Genomic DNA, 22,310 nt, shown 5'->3' on the forward strand with positions numbered 1-22,310 from the left:
CTCCAAGATCTGACATTCCTTGTTCTAAGGCCTTTCCCAGCTCTGACATTCCTTGTTCTAAGTTTCTGAAACAGCCCCCACTTCAGTGTTGTTTTGATGGTTAAAGGGCCGTTCCCCTCTCATAAGAGCCCTCAGCAGGCAGTGAGAGTGTTGGAGGTCCTACATCTGGAAGGGACCTCAGATGGCATCCAACCCAACCACCACGTATTATTCAGGAAACTTGGCCTTGGCCTTGTCCCAGGCAGGGTTAGGCAGCCGGAGGCCAGGCTCCTGGGCCCGATCTCCGTCCTCTGCCCTTGCCAGCGGCTTCTTCAGGATGCTGCCCTGAGCCGCATCCCCCTAACCTGCGTGCCTTCCTCCCAGCACCCCCTCCTCCCCCGCCTGCCTGGCTTGCTCCTCCAGAGCTAACTCTCCTATTTCTTTGTCTTCTTCGTTTTCTTGCAGTCACTGCGAGCGCTTGCCTTGTAATGAGAATCAGGAATGCCCGAGGCTGCCCTTGAGAATAACGCACTATCATCTCTCTTTCCCCACCACCATCCAAGTGCCGGCTGTGATTTTCCGCATGGGCCCCTCCAGCGCCGTCCCTGGGGACCGCGTCTTCTTCACCATCACCAGTGGGAACGAGGAGGGTTTTTTCACCACCCACAAAGTGGCCGCGCACAGTGGCGTGGTGGCCGTGCAAAGGCCGATCCCCGAGCCGCGGGACCTGCTCCTTACGGTGCAGATGGAGCTGTCCCGTCACGGCGCCGTGAACACTTTCGTGGCCAAGCTCCACGTCTTCGTGACTGCTGAGCGCTGAGCTGGCAGGCACAGGCGCCTCCCCCTTCCCCGCCCCCTTCCGCCCCCCGGAATAATAAAGTGCCCATCCTCCCCCAAGCCCCGTCCCCCGTGTGGCCCCATCCTGCCCCCTGGGATGCGCATCGCCAGTCGGAATCAGGGTCCAGGTTTGCAGAACCCTCCTCACACCTGCCCTGGGAGGTGGCAGGCCAAGTACTGTTTCTGTTTTACAAATGAGGAAACTGAGGCTCGGAGTCTCGACGGCCTCTTGACCCAAAGGCCATCTAGAGGTTAGCAGAGTTGGGCCTGGAGTCGCGGCCTTAGGCTGTCTCCGCGCTATTCTCTGCCCTTGCCTCCTTGGGTAGGCTGGGACTCCAGTGGTGCGGGCCTGAGAGGCGGCCTTGGGGAGATGGCCCGGCCTCCCGCAGGCGCCGGAGGAGCCAGGCTAGGGCGGAGAGCTTCGCGATCCAGCCGGGTCCCGGACCGTGATCAGGCCGAGCCTTTCTAGCTGCCCAGGGTAGCCCACCGAAGGGTGGCTCATCTCCGTGCTGGGGGGAGTCCTGGAAAGCGAGGTCAAATCTCGCTTCTGGCGCTCCGCCGCGTGATCCTGGGCGAGTCCTTTCCCCAACCTTTTGAGCCTTTCCTCATCTGTAAAATGGGCATCATTCCAGCAGCCCTCCCAGGCTTGTTTGAGGGGCCGAGGGGATACCGCGTGTAAACCTTAGGGAGCTACATTACCTTACATTGTAATTACGTCACGTGGGTGATTGAAGTGGGTGCAGGGCCCAGGCCCCACAGGGCTTAGAGATCAATAGAACAGCAGAGGCAGAGGGCAGAGAGGCGATCAAAGGCGGGGCTTACTAACGGAATAATTAGAAGTGCTTCTTGGCGAATTCCTTCTGAGCTCAGAATCTTTCTTTCTAATAAAAATCACAGCATTTTAACCCTGGGCACAGCTCCAGAGACCACCGCCTCATTTCACTCTCATGTTCCATGTGAGGAAACAGGTCTAGAGAGATCATGGGAGACTCACTCTGGAGTTGGGAGGGACTCATCTGGGCCAACCCCTCATTTTACAGATAAGGAAACAGGCACACAGAACCGAAGTGACTTGCTCAGGGTCACACAGGCAGGATTTGAACTTAAGTCTTGTCGACTCCAAGCCTTGTCACTGCTGCTTGGCTGCCTCTGACCTATGGAGGGCAGGCCCGGATTGTTTGCCTCCTTTTCCTTAGCCATTAGGAATCGTTCTGCTGTTTGTGTGATGGATCATTCATTTAAAAGAAAAGGTAAAGGTGGGTGCTTTGTACAGTCTGGGGTTTTGTGCTTATTCTCTGTGCTGACTTCTGTGCTCCTGTCAATAAACCTCCTGCTCCTCCCAAGGATCAGATCAGGCTGGGCTCTCATTTCCTCACTTTCCCGTTTAGAAAAAAGATGGTTTGAATTGGAGACCCCTTTTTACCCTCAGCACGAAAGGTACTGTGTCGCTAGCTGACTTCTCCCGTTTCCCTAAGTGAATCAAGTGTAGTGTTGCTAATCCCACCTCCTCCTGGACCGGCCACTTGGCCCATTCAAATGTTCTCCTAGGTAGAATGTCAACCCTTCTGGGGTTCTTTCACACAGATTGTTTCACACATCTCTCTGTATCCTCACCGCCTTGTACAGGGCCTGGCACACAGTAGGTGCTTAAGAAAAGCTTGGATTGACTTGCTCCTCAGAGTGGTTGAGGCCCTGCTCAAGTAGAACACAGAGGGACAGGGCCAGTGGTTGTTCCAGAGACATCATCTCTGGGAATAAGCTTCTCCAACATCCAACGTTCCCACGCTAGGGCTACTCTTGGCAGGAGATAATGGGGATAGTTCAATTGACTTCATCTCACATTTGTGGTCAATGCTTACTGTGTGTAAAGCATCCTCCTTGGGGAATGCTAATAATGACATTGATGATGACAGCTGCCGTTAATAGGGGCCTTGAAGCACTCTGCATACACTGTAGTGTAGCTAAGACTCAGATTCCTGCTCTTAAGAAACTCTCATCTTCTTGATGTGAGTATCTGCCTACTGAGAGAATCTAACTAGATTCAGGTCTCCTGTTTCTAGAACTAGGAAATTGGTTGGGGGAGGAAAATCCAGAGGCCACAAAGGGACATGCGCTACAAGTGACGCTGATGTGTAATCCTACCATTTTGCTAAAAATCATTTTTATTGCTAGCTTTTGCGTTACATTACCTACATTTCCCAATGTATCTGCTCCCCCACCCATCTCCTCTCCCTCCCAGAAATCCATCCTATATACCAAAAAATGAAAAAGATAGGAGCAAACAGTTTTGCAAAATTGGCCAACATATCATGAAAGTCTGATGTTATCCACAGTGTTTCAGACTCCACCCCCACCACCTCCCCAGTTCTTCTCATTTCTCTTCTTTGGGGCCAAGTAGAATGGACAAATGAAAAAACCAATAATGAAGCCAAATTTGAGCTCGGCGATGGAGATAGAAATACAAATACAACGCCTGCTTGCCCTCACAGACCATATAGGCTTTCTTTCGTGTGTGTGTGTGTGTGTGTGTGTTGTCTAACAATACAGAAAGTTTCATTTATTTCTTATGAGGAATGTATGTATTTCTTCAATCACTGATATCAAGAAATACTTAAAGTCAGAATTATCAAAGGAGTATGTTAGGTCATTTTTCCCACAATGACTTTTGCTTCTTCAGTTTTGCTCTCAAGACTCATTGTCCAAAGCATCTCGTACCCTACCCCTACCCTCAAGCCAAGTCTCTTCAGTGAGAAAAGGAAAATAGGCTTAGGTGAAGAGAGATTTATTCTAAGTGATTCCTCTAAGGGATGCACAATTACAACTCTTCCGACTTATTAGCCGCAGCACTTTTTTTCTCTTGGAGTGAAGGAGGCCGGCAGACTCTGGATTAAGGATTGGTTGATTAAAGGGAAAGAGCCTAGAAGAACAATTACAAAATAGGACCCAAGTAACCCGGGGGAGGGAGGGGGTTTCACTTTTGCTTCTCTTTTGCTTAGTTGGAAAGGGGAGGAATGAAGTGAGAAGGAGAAAGCAGAGCAGGTAGAGAACATCTTCCCACAACAGAGACATTCATGAAGGAGCTTACATTCTAATTTGGGGGGAGGTGGGGGTGAGGAGCCACCACACATGGGGAATGGTGACCAAAGAGAGACACTGTAGTCTGGAAAATGACTGAAACGGTGAGGGGACCAAAGGGTAATAGATGAATACTCCCCATCCAGGAACAGTGGCAGAGTTAATGTCCTAGTTCGTGGTTCCAGAACTGTAGTGGGGAGGGGAAGAAGGGTAAGGACAGCACTGGCAGTGTGATGATTGGCAAGGAGGCTTTGGAGGAGGCCATTGGAGCAGAGGAGCCAGGGGTGGTCCATGCTTTCTAGAAACAGAGTTTGGGAGGGGCAGTCACCAACTAGGCATGTGTGGCCCCTAGGTGGAAGTTCCTTATTGGTCATTATAACCTCACCACCTTCAACTCTGACTGTTTTGTGGTGGTGGTTCTTCCTTTTACATGGATACCATTATTCTGTCTCTTGTTTCCTCGGTTCTGCTGGCTTCCTTCCGCATCAGGTCATGGCGATTTTCCCAGGCTTCTCTGTATTCATCACACACATCGCTTCTTACAACACAGTCATATTCCATTCCATCCATAAACCACGATTTGTTTAGCCATTTCCCAAATGATGCACGTTTACTTTGTTTCCAGTAAGCCCTGTCATTAAAAAAAGCAATCGTAGTAGGTTGGTCGCATAGGCAAGATGAGGGCTAGAGGGAACTGTAGAGTGACCCCCTGCTCTGGGAGTGCTCAAAGTGTGGTTCAGTCACCAGTTACTGATGGTCTGGGAGGTCCTTATTATGGGAGCAGAGTTTGTAAAAGGACATCAGTTACCCTTCTGACATGAGTGGAGAGACTGACCCCCTGGTGTCCCCTTACTGACATCATCCAGGCCAGGCCAACCTCCCCAGTCCCTGAATGAGATGGCTCTTACTGTCCCAGGCAGCAGCAGCGATGAAGACGGGGTGGACATCAATCCCCCCTGCCCTACTGTGGTTTTTATGCAGGATTCAGTCAGGCTCAGCCTCAGGTTCTAGGCTTCAAAGCAGAGAGACAGGCTGACCTTAGAGCAATGTGTCCTTGGTAGAGGTTGAAGAAATTGGGCATTTTAGGATCAGGAACTGAGAGGGGCCCAAGAACAGAGATCCTCCACATGAGAGCCACGGTTTGTTTTTTCCACACCAGTAATCTGCCCAATGGAATCTGCTTTCCTCTACTTGCTTCAGTTAATGGTGAGGTGGGAGAGATGGGGGCATTTGGTGACCGTCCCTGCTGGTTTCCTCCATCCATGCAGAGAGAGGTGACTCTCCTGAAGGTGGGAGAGTGGCCAGGTAGGCCATTAGTGATGCTCTTGGTCCAGGCTGAGGTGTTGTCCAGGTGTTTGCACCAGGACTGGACCACGTCTGGATAGCCAGCCTCCATCATCTGCACTCAGTTCTCCTTATAGGTCTGGGTCTGGCCCAGGTCATTTTCTGGCACTTCATGTCCTGACACTTACTTTACAAAAGTATTGATTGGTGATAGGAGACAGCCTGTTTCTAGCTACCAGGAACCCTTCTATTGGTTACCGTATCCATGTAATTTTCTTGGCCCAGACCTGTGAATTCATTGGTAAGTAGAACTTCCAGGAGGGGGAACTCTGTCTACCAACGCCAGTCAGCACCCACTTTGGCAAACAGAGAGCCACCTCTGGCACTGGATCAGCTTGCTCAGGGTGGGGCACAGCCAGGACAAGGAGAGACTTGAACCTAGTTTGACTATTATACATGACAAATGGAAGTGTGATTCCTCTGGTGATGCTATGGACAGTCAGAATTCTGGAGATGGGACCAGCAGAGGGGGAGGGGGGAATAGATCTTGTGTCCCCCGGGCCGAGCACTCATGATTGTGTGTGCCCCATGCCCAGCATGTGGGTGCTGTGGATGCAAACATAAAAGTGAGACAGCCTCTGCCCTCAGGGACCTTCCATTCTGTTAATGACCGTCAGTTATACCAAAGACTCAAGAAGTGACATCCCTGGTGTTCTGCAAGGCACATATGACTAGAAAAGACGGCATGGGGTCATGCAGCAAGTGGGAAGGACAACAGAGGGAAAGTGTCACCCATGGAGTAGTAAAAGAATCAAAAGAGCCCCTCTTAGCCTCTCCAGCTCCCTTCCCCAACTCCCTGCACCCAGTAGATACTCTATATGGAAGATCTGACAGGCTATCAACCAAGCAATTGACAAGCATTGATTAAGCACCGACTGTTTGCCAGGTACACACATTCTGATGTGGACCATGTGGTCTGGCCACACGCAGTTCTGTGATTTAAGAAATAACAATAACATTTCCTGGCTCCCATTGAGATGCACAGACACTCCAGTGTCTAGGGGGTCAGCTTCACGCAGGAAGCCAAGCTTCTCTTGGGAGTCCCCTGGTCGACAGAGATTCCACTGGAGTCCCCAGTAGAAAAGGCGCCCCTCTTGCCAAACCTCCACCAACCAGCAGAACCAGCCTGATAAACTCTTTGGGGGCAGTCTCCCAAAGATGGTCATGTTCTGTATGACAGTGGTAACCTTTGTAGGGAAAACCAGAATCATGCAATATGATTCTGGACCTGGAGTCCACGGAATGGCCAAAACAAGGCAGATCAGGCAGAAATAATTTTAAACAACCCAGGATTATGTTGCAGAACAAGCTTGATGTAACTTGTAGGTGTTATGGTATCAGAAGAGTTCTCCAAATAACGAGGGAGCTACAATTCCTGAACAAGAACGTGGTGTCTTCCTTTCTAACAAGCGCATAGTGTCCGAGAAGGGAGGTGGCAATGCCACCATCTGGCTCAGCCAATGGCCAGAGGACTGTGGTTGGTTCTGGGTGCTTCATTTTAAGAGGGACAGTGAAAATGGAACTGTATCCAGGGGACGTGCACCTGGAAGGTGAGGCTCGGAGACTGTGCCGGACCAGGACTGCTTGAAGGAATTGGGGATATATAGTTAATATACACCGTGTTCAAGTATTTAAAGGGCCATCTCATGAAAGGGAAATGGAACTTAACCTACTTGGTCCCAGAATGCAGAACGTGGAGCAGGGATAGAAGTTCAGAGGGCACAGATTAGGTCTCAAGGAAAAGCTTCCTAACAGCAAGAATTAGGCTAAACTGCCCTTGGCTGTTTCAAGTGGTAATGAGCTCCCCATCACAGGAGATCTTGTAGTGAAATCTCAGTGAACACTCAACGGGATGGTGTGTAGTGGACTCTTGTTCAAGGACATGTTGCCTGAGAAACCGTCCTCTGGTTCTCTCTAAGGGATCCTGGGATGGACAATGGCTCCTCAAAACTCCAGCGGACTGATTGACTTCCTGCTTAGCCTCGCTGGTCGCTCTTCACTCATGTTGGTGTCTTGGAATTTCATCCTTGAGACCTCTCCATCCCTTTGGACCAACGTTCTCAATTGTTTTAACCTTTGAGATCCGCTGCCTCTTTCCCTAGACCCTCAGCTGGATCCCTGGTACCACTGTTGTGGACTTACCCTCTGAGGATGCAGTTCCCTCTCCATCCACAAGGGCCAGTCCCAGCCTCTACCATTCCGTGAGGTTGCCCCAGGGGCTCTTTCTCACTCTCTCCTGGTATGAGGACAAGAGCGGAACACAGGGAATTTCCGCCAGTAACCCTGCTCTCGACATGGGACACACGGTCCTCCCTCATTGTAGACTTTTTGGGTGGCATCCTTGGGTGGCATTTTGGGTGGCATTCTTGACTTCATAGAAATCCATTTGCTTCATGTCACAGCCTGCTCATGCCCACCAGGCCCCTCTCCGATGCCCTCTGAGTGATGACTGGGGTGTATCACGATTTGCAGACACACCACAATGCTGGTATGACTCTGGTATTAAAGAGATGGGCGAAGCTTTGATTCTGGGAGAATTTTGGAGTCATTAAAGAAGCTTTGCAATGTCTTGAAGTACATCCAGCTGCCCCATTTTTCCTGTTCAGTTGTGGGCCCATTTGTCAGGACCAGGATTTGAACTCAGGTCTGCTGACTCCAGGCTCAGTCCTAGACTTCAGCGATCCTTTCCCCAAGAGACATCCCTCTCCCGTCCCTCCCCTGGCTGGTCCTCCCAACCCGACACGTTCTCTGCTATTGTCTCTCCCAGGATCCGACACGAGAAGACAGACACTGTCCGTTGCATCAAGTCTTGTCGACCCATTGATGTCAACTGTGTGCTGGACCCCGTCCACACTATCTCCCACACAGTGATCTCCCTGCCCACATTCCGAGAGTTTACTCGGCCTGAAGGTAAGTCATGGGATTGAGTCCTTGGGGCCATGGACCACTAGGACCATTCAGCATTGCTCCTGGGCAGAGTATACAGAGGTGGGAGGGGTGGGGAGTGTGAAGGCTGGGGCGCTGGGGTCAGATCTCCTAATTCCTCCTCCCAGGTTCTTCCTGCTGTACCAAAGAGCATGGGAAGGAATGTCAGGAGGCCTGGGTGCCTTGGCACTCAATTCAAGGGCTTCCTTCCCTGGCTTACCATCTTCTTCTTCCCCACAACTCCCGCCCTTGTACCAGGGCATCCACATGGATATTCCCTCCCACTCCTGGACCTCCCCTGAGTCCAAGGACGTCCCCCATTCCACCTCAGCCACACTCAGGGATGGTCACACCCTGAATCTCACCACCCTGGATCTCAACATCCATCATCCACAACTTTTTATTCCATGGTCAATCTTTTAGGGCTGGATCTCCTTCCTGACCCCAGCCCAGCCCCTCATTCCTCCCCCTGCCCTTCTCAGGGAGTGTGCTTCCCACAGCTGCCTCTACGCACCAGCCACATCCATATTCATTTGACTCTTTGGCCGCCCTGGTCAGCTGCCTCACCTGGGAAGGGTGTGTGCTAGCCTTCCCCAACCCCCACACCCTCTTTCCGTTGCTGGCACCCTAGTCAGAGTCCTGGAAGGGGTGTGTCCCCCCGTGTGCCCCTATGGCTCACTGGCCATCCCTGCTCCTTTCTAGGCCCTACAGCACAGGCTCTAGAGCCACCGGTCCCTTTTGGGGTTGTCTCCCCTATCAGAATGCACGCTGCTGGAGGGCAGGGATTGCCTTTGCTTTTGCATTTGTAGTCTGATCCTGAGCGCACTGTTCAGCGCGTTCTAAGCGCTGCATAAACGTCCAAGAGGGAAGGAATGGTGGCTCCTCCCTCCCACCGTAGCTTCCCATCCCTCGTTCTCTGCCCTCAGCGCTCTCTCGGGCTTCCTCCCTGCTGGGACTTCATCTTCCTTCTTTCCCAGTCTTGACCCTGAACTGGTCACTTCACTCCACAATGTCCTATGCCCTTAGATCCCTCCCCCATACCTCACCCGGCCTCAGCCCCCACCTGCCTCTTCTGCTCCTCCTCACGAGCCGCTGAACGCGGCTGAGGGAGGACGTCCTGCGCCACAGGCTGCCCAGCTTCTCTGCAGAGGCGTGATATCTAATCTCGCCTGGGTCCTCACTGCGGCAAAGAAGCGCTTTCAGTCCTCCCTAATCCATTTCAACCTTGCTTCTCCACCCTGAAACCCCCACAGCTCCCCCGGGCCCTCTCTCTCTCTCACGACGACCTTGCCTCTTTCTTTACTGAGAGAATCAGGGCCGCCCACTGTGAGCTCCTCTGCACGAAGTACTCGCCATCAGCTTCCGCTCTTGCCCCCTTTCTCCTCTTCTCTGCTCAAAGTCGCCGCCTCCCCCCCCGACATGTGTCCTCACCCACAGAAATCATCTTCCTTCGGGCCGTCACACCCGCATACCCCGCCAACCACGCTGACATCATCTTCGACATCACGGAAGGGAACCTCAGGGACTCTTTCGACATCATTAAGCGGTATCTGGACGGCATGACCGTGGGTGAGTACTTTTCCAGGTCCCCGAGATCTGTCCGGCTCTGTCAACTCCTGACCGTGCCAAGCCGCCAGGCAGGTTGGGCGGGCTCCTCCGGGAGCCTGGTCACAGAACCTGCCCTTCAAGGTCTGACTCAAGTCTCAGCAGCTCGACCTCTCACTGAAGTGGCATCTTGTTATACAAGCTGGTGCTTCTGCCCTGGTGTTTCTACTGGACTCTCAGCTCCGCGGGGGCAGGAACCCCATCTCCTTCCATCCCCCAATGCCAAGGAGGTTGCGATGAAAGGAGTAGAAATGTTTGGGAAACACTTGTAGAATCGACAGAAAGCCTGTCCTCACAAGAGAAGAAACTGTTCTGATGATTTCCTAGTGGAGAGCATGATGTCGAAGCAGGGAGGGTTCTGAACACAAACTGTTAGAACCTAAAGGGACTTTAGAACATAGAACATGGAAGGACAGAACAGGGCAAGTCAGAGCTGGGAGGGCCCTTAGAACAGGGAATGTCAGGGATGGGAGGGCCCTTATAACAGGGAAGGTCAGAGCTAGAGGGGCCTTCAAGCAGAGAGTATCAGGGTTCCCCACCCCGGAGACATTGCAGAATTCTGCCATCAGCCCTCTGGTAGAGTTTTGGAATGTGGCCACGAGGGGGCAGTGTTGGACCACTAAACCCTGACCTTCCTGTCCACACGGTGGCGTTGGCCCTTCGCTGGAAAAGGTTTCAATCCCCTGCCTGTAAAACCTGCTGTTGACAACTTGGCTTTGGAGATGGAAGGAAATGTGTCTCCAGCCTTGGCCAAAGGTTCGTTTGCAGCAACTTTACAAGTTTGCGAATGGGTCCCCTTGTTATAAATACAACACCAAGCTTCGACTGATGCATTCTTCTCCCCATGCCCATCCTAGGTCACTGAGAAAGAATTAAAAATGGTTAATTGACATTAGGAATGAATTCCTCAGCACAGAGTTCTCTGCAACGATCCTCCATTTAAAAAAAATCTTAGAGACATGGAATGTCAGAGCTGGGAGGGAGCTTAGAACAGAGAATGTCAAAGGTGGGAGGGACCTTAGAAGCAATTTACTCCCAAACCCCATTTTTCAGCCGAGGAAAGTGAAGTCCACAGAGTTGGAAGTGAAAGAGTTTGTTGCCGGACTGGGTCTAGCCCCCAGGCCTGATCCCTCCGAGTCATGAGACTTCTGCTGCTGCTGGATGCTCTGGGGCCGCCATCTTGGCTCCAGCCCGGGCACAGCGTCCAGCTTGTGGCCCTAGTGTTATCACGCTATCGTTCTCACTCCTGGGCAGAGTTTCTCAATGGCTCAGGTTCTAGGGGGAGAGAGGGAATGTCAGAGAGGGGGCGTTAGAACACGGAGGCCACAATGACTGGCAGCAGCCTCCTTCAGACCTATTTATCAGAGGGCCATAGAGCCAGGGCTGGACTGGTCTTTACATGGTCAGCAGCTCCCTCCATCACCCCCCAAACTGTGACCACACTGGGGACAGTCATTATGGTCATAAGATCTAGAGCTGGGGGGACCCCGGAAGTCCGCTGTTCCAAGCCCCTCATCATCCATGGGGCCCAGCTAAGGCCAAGGTCACACAGACCTTGAGTGACAGGGCCGTGATATAAATCCAAGCCACTGTGCCCCAGAATCCCAGAGCTGGAAGGAACCCCGGAGGGCAGCTGGTTCACAGCAGACCCGGATAATTCCCCATCTCCACTGGAACTGAGCAGCGGCCCTGTGTAGAGGGAGCTGGCTGCCTCCAGGCCTCTCTTCCACCTGGGGACACAGTCTAAAGTTTGTGGCTGGCTTTTTCTGGCAGGCCTCCAGCGGCCTCCCCATGGAAATCTTGGTCATGATCCAGCTCCCATGTTCGCCCCTCCGGCTGCTCCTCCTGGGCTGGGGGCTCTCCCCCGGGGCTGGTCACTGCCCTCCTAGGGACCCTCGGCTCTTCTACAGCCCTGAGGTGCCCAGGCGTGCTCTGACCAGCATGGAGAGCTGCTGTGGTCACCCTGCCAGCCCCATCCCCCCGCCCCATCCCCTCCCGCGGCACTGCCTCATGTGAGCACCTGTCCTATCGGGGGCACCCAGGACTGCCTTGAAGTGACCTCCTTTCCTTGACATGACTTCCACAAGGAGCTTACCAAGGATTGCCAAGCTAGCAGGGATGAGTCTGGTGTCTGCCTGGAGCAGGAATCCCTTCTCACCATCATGCGGTAAGTCACTGCTCGCCAGCCCCGGAAGCCAAAGGCTGCTCAGTGATCGGGACCCAGGAGCTCTCTGTGGAAGGCAGCTAGGGATTCCAGCAAGAGGAGGTGAGGAGGCACGGCGTTGGAGGCATGGAAAAAGCTTGACCAAAGGCACAGAGGCGAGAGATTTGTGTACAGAGGGAGCTCCCCAAACACGATCCTGAGGCTGCCCCGCTCCTCCCTCCCTCCCTCATAAAGTACCACATTCCAAAGAAGTCAGAACATGCCATGTGCATGTGTGTGCATGTGTGTGCACGTGTGTGTGTGCACACCTCACTCTCAGACCCCAGGGTTCATCCTGAAGTGATCAAGAGTGCAGAGTGGGACCCGTGTTTCTTTTCATTTCTGAAAGTTCTAATTACGGCACTTTCCCAGCACCGATGGCGTCCCTGCCTCGGCCTCCAAACAATTTAGCTAAATTGCAGCCATCAGTGCTGTCTGCTGGGCACTGGGCCGCTCTCCCTGCTTGTTCCTAGGGAGGGGAGGTGCCCCTACCCGCACAGCTCCCCCAGCCCTCAGCACTGACCACCAGGCCCGCGCTCTGACTGTTTCCTCAGGAGCAGCTCCAGGGGGGCCCCAACCATGGAGGGCTTCACCTCTGGTGGGCAAACACCACCTGACACAGTGGAGTCAAACCCCAGGAACTTCCCCAGACACAACTCTCCATCTCTGGCCTCAGGACCTTTGCCCAGGCTGTTCCCTATGCCTGTAAGACTCTCTGTCCTCTGGGAATCCTGATCGCCTTGCGTTGGGACTGGCCTCGAGGGCAGAACTCCTTGGGGACTCCGAAGGAGGAGCCCTTATAAGAAGGCAGATCAGGGGACCTCATCACAATTTGGATCTCGAGATCTGCAGCTTGAATCCCCCTCCGAGAGCTAGTTTTACCAGCCGAGGGAGAAGTCAGGCCCACAGAGAGAGGCAGCAGGGCGAGGATTGAGGCCAGCTCTTTGGACTCCCTGCTTCTCACCCCACTGCTTCCAGACTTTGGGTATGTCTTCCTAAGTGGGGGAGCTGTCCATTCCCAGAGGCCAGCCAGCATAGATCATGGGACCAGACCCAGAACCAGAGAGGCCTCTGAGGCCACCGGTCAGGGTCCCTTCCTGCTCCGATACTCTGCGGTTCTGGGGCTGGATCAAGGCCCCCCCAGTTTTACAGAGGAGGAAGCTGCAGCCCAGTCTTCTGACCCCCGAGCCCAAGCAGAGGCCCCTGACCGCCGGCCAGGCTGTCCGGAGGATTCCTCACTGGGGCCAGAGTTTGACCAGAGGACCTGGACGGTCCCTTCCAACCAGCATTTTGCAGGAGGAAGAATCCTGGTTTGGGAGTCCAAGGGTGCAGGTCCAAATCCGAATTCTGCTGTTTCATGCCGATGGGGCCTTGGCCCAGCCCCTTCATGAACTAGATCCTCTTGGGTCACATGAGCCTGACACCCCCTGGGAGGGTGAGACACTGAGTGATGTGGGAGAGGGGGAATTTGTTCTCCTGGGGGTAGAGCCCACAGCTGCCGTGGAGGATAAGGTGGCAGCAATGGAACTCCAGCTGGAGAGAGAGAGAGAATGGGGGGAAAGCGGGGATTTGAGGCCAGCCCCCAGCCCCAGGCTGTAAAACCTCCCTGTGCAATGGGGACACAAGGTGGGCAGGGCCACACTCCCGGAGCCCGGACCGGAGCCCCAAGGCTTCTGTGGTTAGGGCCCCTCCAGAGGGCATGGAGGAAGAGTGGGCTGAGTGGACGGAGATGCTCCTGAGAGGGCCGTGGAAGGCCTGGGTCCAGGCTTGCAGGGGAAAGGCTGTGGGGCTCCCTTCATGGCAGGCCACGGGGCACAATCCACGCCTGAGCCCAATCTCGGGACAAGCCCAGCTTTGGAAAATCAGGACCCTGGAAGGGGTCAAAGAGGCCACTGTGACCCTTTCCCCTGGACTTACTCCGAAGGCTTGGCCTAGGATTAGGCTCCACTGCGCCGGTGCTCACTTCCTGATTCAGAAATTCCCCCTGAAAACAGCCGCCAAGCCGTCCTCCCGGTGGTGATGGATCGGCTCTGTGAGGCTTTCACGCCAAATCCTCAGGATTAGGCAAGAGCTTTGTCCGACTAGTCACCGGGGGAGCGAGTCACCGGGGGAGAGAGCTGCCCGTGGCCGGCTGCCAAGTCGGCTCCCAGGAGGGTCAGTGTCACTGAAGGACCGAGCTGAGCTGAGCGGAAGGGGTGCTGCACCCGCAGTGGGGGATGGGCTCCCTCAGCCCACGCCCGCCTCCCTGTCCTCCTGGGTCAAGTGAGGGGGGCTCCCAGAAGTCCTGGGCAGCCTCCGTCGGTGGGCGCCCTGTTTAAGGGAGGACTCGGGCAGCCTGGAGCCCTGCCAGAGAAGAGGACAACCCAGGTGAGAGAGGCCACGCCTGGGAAGACCGTTGGAAGGAGCTGGGCAGTCAGCCTGGAGAAGAGGTCAGGGCCGGTGTGGTGATTGTCTGCCCCCCTCCCCAGGCAGCCACGTGGATGAGGGGTCAGCCTCAGAGGCAGAAGAAGCGACACTGGGGGAGGTTCTGGGAAGGCAGATGGCCCCCGTGGAAGCAGCTTTCTCGGAAGGTAATGAGCTCCCCATCACGAAAGCAGAGTCTGGATAATCGACAACCTCTCAGACCTACGGTTCATGCTTCAGGAGGGCTGGGACCAGCCGCCCGAGAGTCTGTCCTTCCTGCTGAGAACCCGGGGTTCTGGGACTAGAATGAGGCTGCTCCTGACTGCAGCCTGGCCAAGGAAATGCATCCCTCAGGGCAGGAAGGCCCAGGGTTATGGAGGTGTGCACATCCGACCCCAGGGAGGGCCTTAGGCCAGTCTCTCAGCTTCTGGGGCCTCAGTTTCCTCCCTCGTAAAAATGGAGACATTTACTAGGAAAGAGCATTGGAAACCATGGACTGTGGGGTGAGACAACCCCAGGGTCCCAGATTGAAAGCTAGAAGGGACCTCAGAGCCACGCCCTTCACTGGACAGAGCCCGAGGCCCAGAGAGGGCTAGGGAAAGCCCAAGGCCACACAGGTGACCACAAGCAGAGTTAGGATTTGAAGCCCGGCCCTCCAACTCCATACCCATAATTCTTCCCACTTCCCATGAGGCCAGCCCCCCAGAGGCTCCGCCTGCCCAGACCCAGGGCGGATGGCCAGAGGAAGCCAGTTTGCTGATGGCCCAGAGGAGGCACCCCCAGCTTTCCAGACCAAAGGTGGCCTTTGATAGCGTCTTCGGTACTATGTGGACCCACCCGGGAGGGCTGAGGACACTCGGGGAAAGGCCATCGATCTCGGGGCTGACTCACCCAGCAGGCCCACCGAGGCTCAAGGGCCCAGGCAGTGAGCTCCCAGGGTGGAAAGCGCCCCCAGTGAGCGCTTTCAGCGGATGCTTTGGAAGGGCTGGGCCAGGCGCCCATCACAGTATGGGGTGCGGGGAGCCCAGAGCCCAAGTACAGGAGGATACCTTCAACAGAATCCCCCCAGCCCCCTTCATGGCCCCCAGGGTCACAATATCCTGAATGAATTAATCCAGCCTCCAAACCCGACCTAACCTGGGATCGGTTTCTTTAGCAAAGGGAACTTCCAGAGGAGGGAAGTCCCTCCAATGCAGCAGGGGGTCAGCAGTCCCCTTGGCTGGGAGGGAGGCATGGGGGGCAGGATTTGAATGCAGTTCCTTCTGGCTTTGAGGCCTGCTGCTCTGGAATCCTCTGACCAATTAGGATAATAAAAGAACACCTGCGCCTTGAGACAGGAAAGCGGGGGAGCACAGGAACGACTTTCTGCTCGGTCCTGGAGCGCTCAGCATCCTGGCCAGTGCCTGGGTGCTGGGTCATGGGGTGGGGGAAGGGCAGGCATCCTCACAGGGCCTCTGCTGACCCAGTTGTCCTTGCTCTTGGCAGGCGTGGTGCGTCAGATCCGTCCCATCGTGGGCCCCTTCTACGTCACACTCAAGCTGGAGATGAACTATGTGGTGGGTGGGGTGGTCTCCCACCGCAACGTGGTCAACGTCCACATCTTTGTCTCTGAATACTGGTTCTGAGAGTCGGCTCCTGGGCCAGCCTCGCCGCGAGGGATCAGGCCCTGCCTCTGTGTATAAGACCCAACGCTTTCTTCCTTTCGCTCATTTCTGTCCTAAGCATGATCTGCCCGGAGCTGTGCTGGATGGGGGTAGGATGGGGTGAGAAAAGCCCACCAAGGGAAAAGCGGGCGCTTCCCCTCCCGGGGCCCGAGCCCGACGGTGGCCCAGCCCGCATTGCCTCTTCGGAAGGGACGGCCCGATGTCGGCCTCGGCCGCTGCTGGTCTGAGCTGAGGTGGTGAGAAAGGGAGCTTGGCATAGATGAAGCAGAAAAGGGCCTTTCCCTTCTTTCTAGCCGCATGCTCGCACACATCCCAACCCAAAGAAACACAGCCAGTGCCTGCATGTGCTGGTCAGCTAGAACCGAGCCCCGCCATGCCAGCCCCAGGCCTAGAACCCAGCCCTAGAACCCAGCCCCAGCCAGCTGGGTCCATGGAATCCTGGGGTGATTAGAAGGGACAGTTGAGCGCTGTAAAGAAACCCTGGGTCGAGACACAATCCTTACGCTCTGGGGTCCCTGGGTATGTAGCCATGTTCCTACAATAATGCAATGAATGTATTTTCTGCCCCCCCATTGTCATTTTTGGTAGAAGTGTGAAATAAAGAGCCCCACAACTGTCTTGTGTGTCCAGCAGCACCCTACAAGTCCTTATGAGGCTCGGAGTGAGCCATGGCTCCTACTATTCACAGCAGTGTGGAGGGCACTCTGGGCTCTTACCCACGTGGGGCAGCTCATTACAGGGCGCTCTGGGATGCAGGGTGGGTTATCCAAGGATGGAGTGACTGGGGCTTAGGGCCAGGGAGAAGGGGCCCATGCAGAGGAATCTGAGGAGCCTGGAAGGGCCGTGAGTATTAGCCCACAGCCTTGTGGGCCACAGCCAGAAATCTCTACAGTATAAGGGAAAGTGCAGAGCAGAAAGGAGAGGTCCAGGCAGGTCCCTGAGACAGTCCTGGGTGGCTTCATGGAGGAGGCAGGCCCTCAGCTAGGTCTTGAGGGTCAGAGTTCATAGAGAGGGGGGAGGCAGAGATCCTGGGCACGGGGGATGGCGAAAACAAGGCATAGACACAAGATGAGATGCGGCCATGGGCAACAGGCTTGGGATGTGCAGGGTCTGAAGGGCAGGAGGCAGGAGCCAGAGGGGGACCTGGGGGCTGCCCAGCGAGCTTCTAGGCTTCAGCACTTTCTGGTTGACCACGAGGCTCATCTCTGTTGTCTCATTTGAGCGGTGATAGAGGGAGCCATTGAAGGTTATGAGCAGAGATGTTCCCAGATCTAAGCTCAGCAGGTAGGAGATATTTGGAGCTGTTCCATAATGGGAGGGGCTGAATGAGGAGGTCAAGTGCATGGGTCCCGGGAGGTCTGAGAGCAGAACATGGATGACCTCCTGTTAGAGGCAGAGGGATTATGAAGAGGAATCTTCAGGCCGAGGGCTGGCCTAGATGCCCCCAAGGACGCACACAGCTCAGAGACTGTAGGAATTCTGGGCAGGTTTAGAAGGGAGCTGGGCCCTGGAGGTGCAAAGGTGTGGAGGCTGGATTTTTTTTTCAATTAATTTATTTTGATTTATCAACAATCACTTCCATAAACTTTCGAGTTTTAAATTTTTCTCCCCTTTCCTCCCCACCACCCTCCTCAAGACAGCATGCAATCCGTTATAGGCTCTACATATACATTCCTATTAGGAGGCTGGATTTTTTAAGGAGGAATGGACATCACTTTGTGTGGCTTGGAGGCGCACCTGATATAGCCCAGGCTTTGAGTGGGAAGTACAATTGTTATGGGCACTCATAACTGCCCACATTTCTGTAGCTCTTTGTTTAAAAGTTCGATCTTCACCATAGCCCTGTGAGGTGACTAGGGCAGGTACTATTCTCCCCAGTTTAGAGATGAAGAAACTGAGGCCCAGAGAGGCTGAGCAACTTGCTGCAGGTCACAGAACTAGTGGGTAGCAGACTTTGAACACAGAGCCTCTGACTTCAAATTCAGAACCCTTTCTATTGAACTATTCCTGCAGGCACTCGGGATGAAGTGGGAAAGAAGCCATCTCCCTGGCCCACATAGCCATACCTAGGGCTGAGCCTCCAGGGCTTTGCCCCAGGACGCGGGAATTTAGGGGGTGCCAGATGTTAGACCCAGGTGGGGGTGCCCAGGGAGGCTGAATAGAAGCTTGTTGACTGTGGCTGAAGTCACCAGGGTAAGGAATTCTCCCACCCACTCAACTGACTTTGTCTTAATTACTGTATCATTTTCACACCTTGAATTACAAAGCTGACTCGAGCCCCAGGGGCCACAAAGGCTCATTACGGCTCTGCTCTCCCTAAGGGGATGGGATGGGGAGCTCTCCTGAGCTCATTAAGGGGAGGGGAGACCGGCTGCTCCTGGATGGGTCGCAGTCCTGGGCTTCCAGGGCTGGCCCGAGCAGCCGCATTTCACTGGAGCCCTGAAGTCTGTTCAGCTGCACCCCAGGAAGGGCAGCTGTGGGTCCGTGGGTCAGGTGAAGGCGGGGCCTTGGTGGGAACCGAAGAGCGGAATCCAAACCGGCGATAATTAATACTGGCTGAGTGTGAAGCCTGGGGATAAGGACAATCCCGACTTCAAATATACACTGTTCCTCACACAGGCCAAGGACGGAGAGAATATTGTGCAGATGAGGAAACTGGGACTGCGTGAGGTTCAAGAGCTCCCCCCCCACCTGTGCTCCAACTGTCCAGTGCCCGAAGGGCCGGGAGCCTTTGCTGTCCATGCTTCCTCAGGCAGCCTCCTGCGCCAGGGTGTGCCCAAGGGTTTGCCTTTCCTTAAATCTTGCTTCCCATAGCCTCTCATTCCGTTCTTCAAAAATCACTTACCAAGAGCCTCCTGGGCGCAAAACCCTGTGACAAATGGGAGGGGAGGCATGAGGTTTAAATCAACGGTCCGGACCCCATGGGGCCACTAGACGACACAGCGCACAGAGCTGTGCTGGCAGCCTGACTCAGACGTGTGTGAGCCAAGAGCCTCTGGGCAAGTCACTCGCCCTCTCTCAGCCTGTTTAACCAGGCTACCTCCCCCGGCGAGTGTGATGAACAAATCAGATAACACAGGCAAGTGTATGCAAACCTTGACGTGCCATGTGGCTACTCCCCTGAGCATAAAGAGGGGGAGGGCCATTCTGGCTGCCAGGATAACTTCTCTGTCTTGTGGCCATCCCTGCAACCCTCCCCTGGCCCAGCGCGCAGCAATGGCTGACCTCCCTGCAGGAAAGAAAGGGGCGCAAGCCTAGTGGCACCTCAGCTTCCTTCAGAAGGCCCAAGGCCAGTCAGTCCTAGCCACTTTTCACCGCCTCAGTCTCCTCATCTATAAAACGGGAATCAGAATCCCTGCCCTACTCCTCTTGAACGTTTTTGTAAGAACACCACACAGGCCACAAACTGTCATGGAGATGGGAGCTCTCCATGCCTTAGCCATCGCCCCAGGTGCCCACCCGGTGACTGCTCTTTGCCCAGGAGGAAATCACCAGGGTTGGAAGGCGGCTGGCCCAGGCAGGCCTGTCACCCTCAGGGAAAGGAGGCTGCCCACTGAGGATCTCTGAAAACCCTTCTGTTACCAACCATAGAGACCCTTTTGTGATTTCCAGCCCTCAGAGAAATGGAGCTGTTTGTCCGGGGTCCCTCAGCCAGTGTGTGGCTGAGGAAGGATTAGAACCCTGCTCCTCCTGACTTGGGAGGCTAGCGCCCAGGTGGCCCAGTGGAGGAGGCCCATTCATCACAAAGCCTGTCTCTCTGATTCACTGCAGGGTCAAGAGGGCCACGTTTTAATGATATTAATTTCAATAAATTAATAGTGACATTAAATAACGTCGTATATGATGATATTAAATTAATTAATTTAAAAATTAAATTAAATTAATTATTAATGAAGTCTCACAAAGGTTTGTACCTGCTAATGAGCAATCCATCCCCCAGCGCTGCTGGTTCAATGCAATCCTGACAACTCTAGCAAGAATCAGTATCACTAACTCACTTATTGGTGTTGAAATGACCTCATTAATTCAGGTCTGAGAAGATAGCCTGCTGCAGGGAAAGCACCCTGGGTGGAAAGTCCTGGGTTCAAATCTGGCCTTACTAATGTCTATCTGTGTGACCTCAGACAAGTCCCTTCCCACCCCCCAGGCCTCAGTTTCTTCCACTGTAAAAGGAGAGGGTAGGCCTAGGTAGCCCATGGACTGTGACCTTGGAGTATTTCCATGTCCACGTCTTGGTCTCCGGGTAGCTGCTTCTGTCTTGGTCTATCCTGGATGCTTATGTGCAGTTACTGTGTCTCAGGGCATTGCTGCTGGATGAGACCCCGGGGTGACTCAGTGCAGCCCGTCCTCTAGCCTCCCACCACACACACCCAGAGGAGTAGATCCCCTTTATGGCATCTTTGACTACACCTCTGTCTAATCTCCACTGGCATACCTCCAGTGACCAGGGAACTCGCTACCTCCCAGAATCCTTAGAACCTGCCTCTGACATAGCTTACCTGTTGTCCCAGCCCCAGAGGAGGAAGGGACCGCCCTCAGACCCGCACCTTCAGAACAGCAGGGGCAGTGAGAGCCGAGACAAGGAGACCAAGCCGGAGGTGAGAGGCACCGAGGATCTGTGTGAGCAGAGAGGAAGGAGAGCCGGAGGATGGGAGAGATGCTGTGTCCAGTCTCATATCTGAGATCTGTAGAATCTGCTCTCCCTCCTCCCCCCCCTCTGGCCCATGGACCTAAACCCTGGCCAGCCTCGAAGGCCAGTCTCACAGGCCACTCCACGGGACCTCTCTGTCCACCCCACCCCGCCAAAGGCTCTTTTAGCAACCAGCCGGCATTTCTTCTTCTTCCCATTCATGACTGAGAGCCCATACACTGCCAGGCCCAGAGCTAGTCTCACCCAGAGCTAGTCCAGTTCTGGTTATTTATGTCCCTTATTCCCCAAGCGCAAGGCCAATCTTATTCCATCGGGATCCCTTTGTCTAGACTAGGGATGGGGAGCCTGTGGCCCACCTGTGGCCCCCTAATTCCGCAGGGAGGCCTTTTGACTGAGTCCAAGTTTTATAGAACAAATCCTTTTATTAAGAGGATTTGTTCTGAGAAGTTTGGATTCAGTCAAAGGGCCTAGAGGGCCACCTGTGGCTTCGAGGCTGCAGGTTCCCCATTGCTGGTCCAGAACAAGCTGCCTGGAGTCCAGTGCCTTGTATGTGACAGATGCTTCGAGGGAGGCTTCTCAGTCCTTAGAAAGGGAAGCAGCCATCACACCAGGGGCCAGTGGTCAGTCAGTCACACTGTGAGCCAGCAAGTCTGGGAAGGCCACCCCATCTCCACCTTCACCAGGCAAAACAAACAGACAGATTGGGAGGAAACCACACAGATGCACAAGGCCTTGGACACAGTCTCCCATGATATCCAGGTTGTATAATTGTTGTTAGAGGCAGCTGACCGATACCTGGCTAGATTTGGAATTAGGAAAGTGAACAGAGCCAGAGTAGTGATTGGTGGGCAGTGATGCCCCTGGGGGAAGGTCCTCACTGGTCTTTCCCAGGCCCCAGTCACTGGCTCGGATTAAATCATGGATAAAGCTACAAGGGGTGGCTAACACATTCACTTTAGGGTCCCAGAAGATAGCCATCGGCTAGATGGCACATATTTCTGTGCTTTCCCCTCGGGGGCCCCAGACAGGGCCAGATGCACATTTGATGCTTAATCAATACTGATTCAATGTAGGGATGATACAGGAGTGGAGAAGCCGGTTCTTGAGGCAGAGCTGTGCGCTCAGGAAGGAGGCATCTGTTGCCACTGGCCCTGTTCAGGTCCCACCATCTCCCCCACTCTCAGGCAGCCTACAGGACACAGATAAAAGCAAAAAGAGCCCGGCCTTGGGACGATGTCTCTAATGGCCCCAGCACCATGGCTGCAGACCCTTCTGGGATGTCAGGAGGAAGAACAAGAAAGCCAGGTAGCCTTGTGGCCGAATGGCAGGATTCCTCCATGGTGATGCTTTCTGAGCGCTCTCCTACGTGCCCAGACTCTCCATCCTTCTGTTGGGCGTATTTCTGGGCCAGTAGGTGCTTTGAGCTGGGCTGGGAGGACGGCATGGTAATGACCCTGTGTCAGTCACAAGGGGTGATGACCACATCATTGATACGCCTCCTTAGCCTGCCTTCCATTTTTGAGAGCTCCTAGGTCCGGGGGGCTCAGAGGGCCAAGCCAGGCATAACTGTGAGTGTGGAGGCCCCCCTGCCCCCGGCCTTCCGGGAGCGTCCCTCCTAAAATCT

General features: G+C 54.3%; 1 protein-coding gene and 1 long non-coding RNA gene across 3 annotated transcripts in view; one reads left to right on the forward strand and one right to left on the reverse strand.

Moving 5' to 3' along the window:
- Positions 1-16,653, forward strand: part of FBLN1 (fibulin 1) — a 74,339-nt gene extending 57,686 nt beyond the window's left edge. Inside the window, exons 15-17 of one of the 2 annotated variants that reach the window (XM_027854251.1) lie at positions 8,003-8,145; positions 9,598-9,729; positions 15,857-16,653. In XM_027854251.1, coding sequence (XP_027710052.1) covers positions 8,003-8,145; positions 9,598-9,729; positions 15,857-15,996 — 415 coding nt within the window. In that variant the 3' untranslated portion in view covers positions 15,997-16,653. Of the gene's footprint in view, positions 1-444; positions 2,163-8,002; positions 8,146-9,597; positions 9,730-15,856 lie in introns of those variants that run through there. The other variant, XM_027854252.1, reaches the window with a different exon arrangement.
- On the reverse strand, positions 9,756-14,533 carry LOC114037401. The gene is made up of 3 exons (XR_003568437.1): positions 13,886-14,533; positions 11,861-12,065; positions 9,756-11,040 (listed from the first exon to the last, which is right to left on the reverse strand). It is a non-coding gene; the product is annotated as an uncharacterized LOC114037401 (long non-coding RNA).
- Positions 16,654-22,310: the final 5,657 nt, after the last annotated feature.

Source organism: Vombatus ursinus, unplaced genomic scaffold (assembly GCF_900497805.2).
Source record: "Vombatus ursinus unplaced genomic scaffold, bare-nosed wombat genome assembly UNPS02010394.1, whole genome shotgun sequence".
Taxonomy (NCBI): Eukaryota; Metazoa; Chordata; class Mammalia; order Diprotodontia; family Vombatidae; genus Vombatus; species Vombatus ursinus.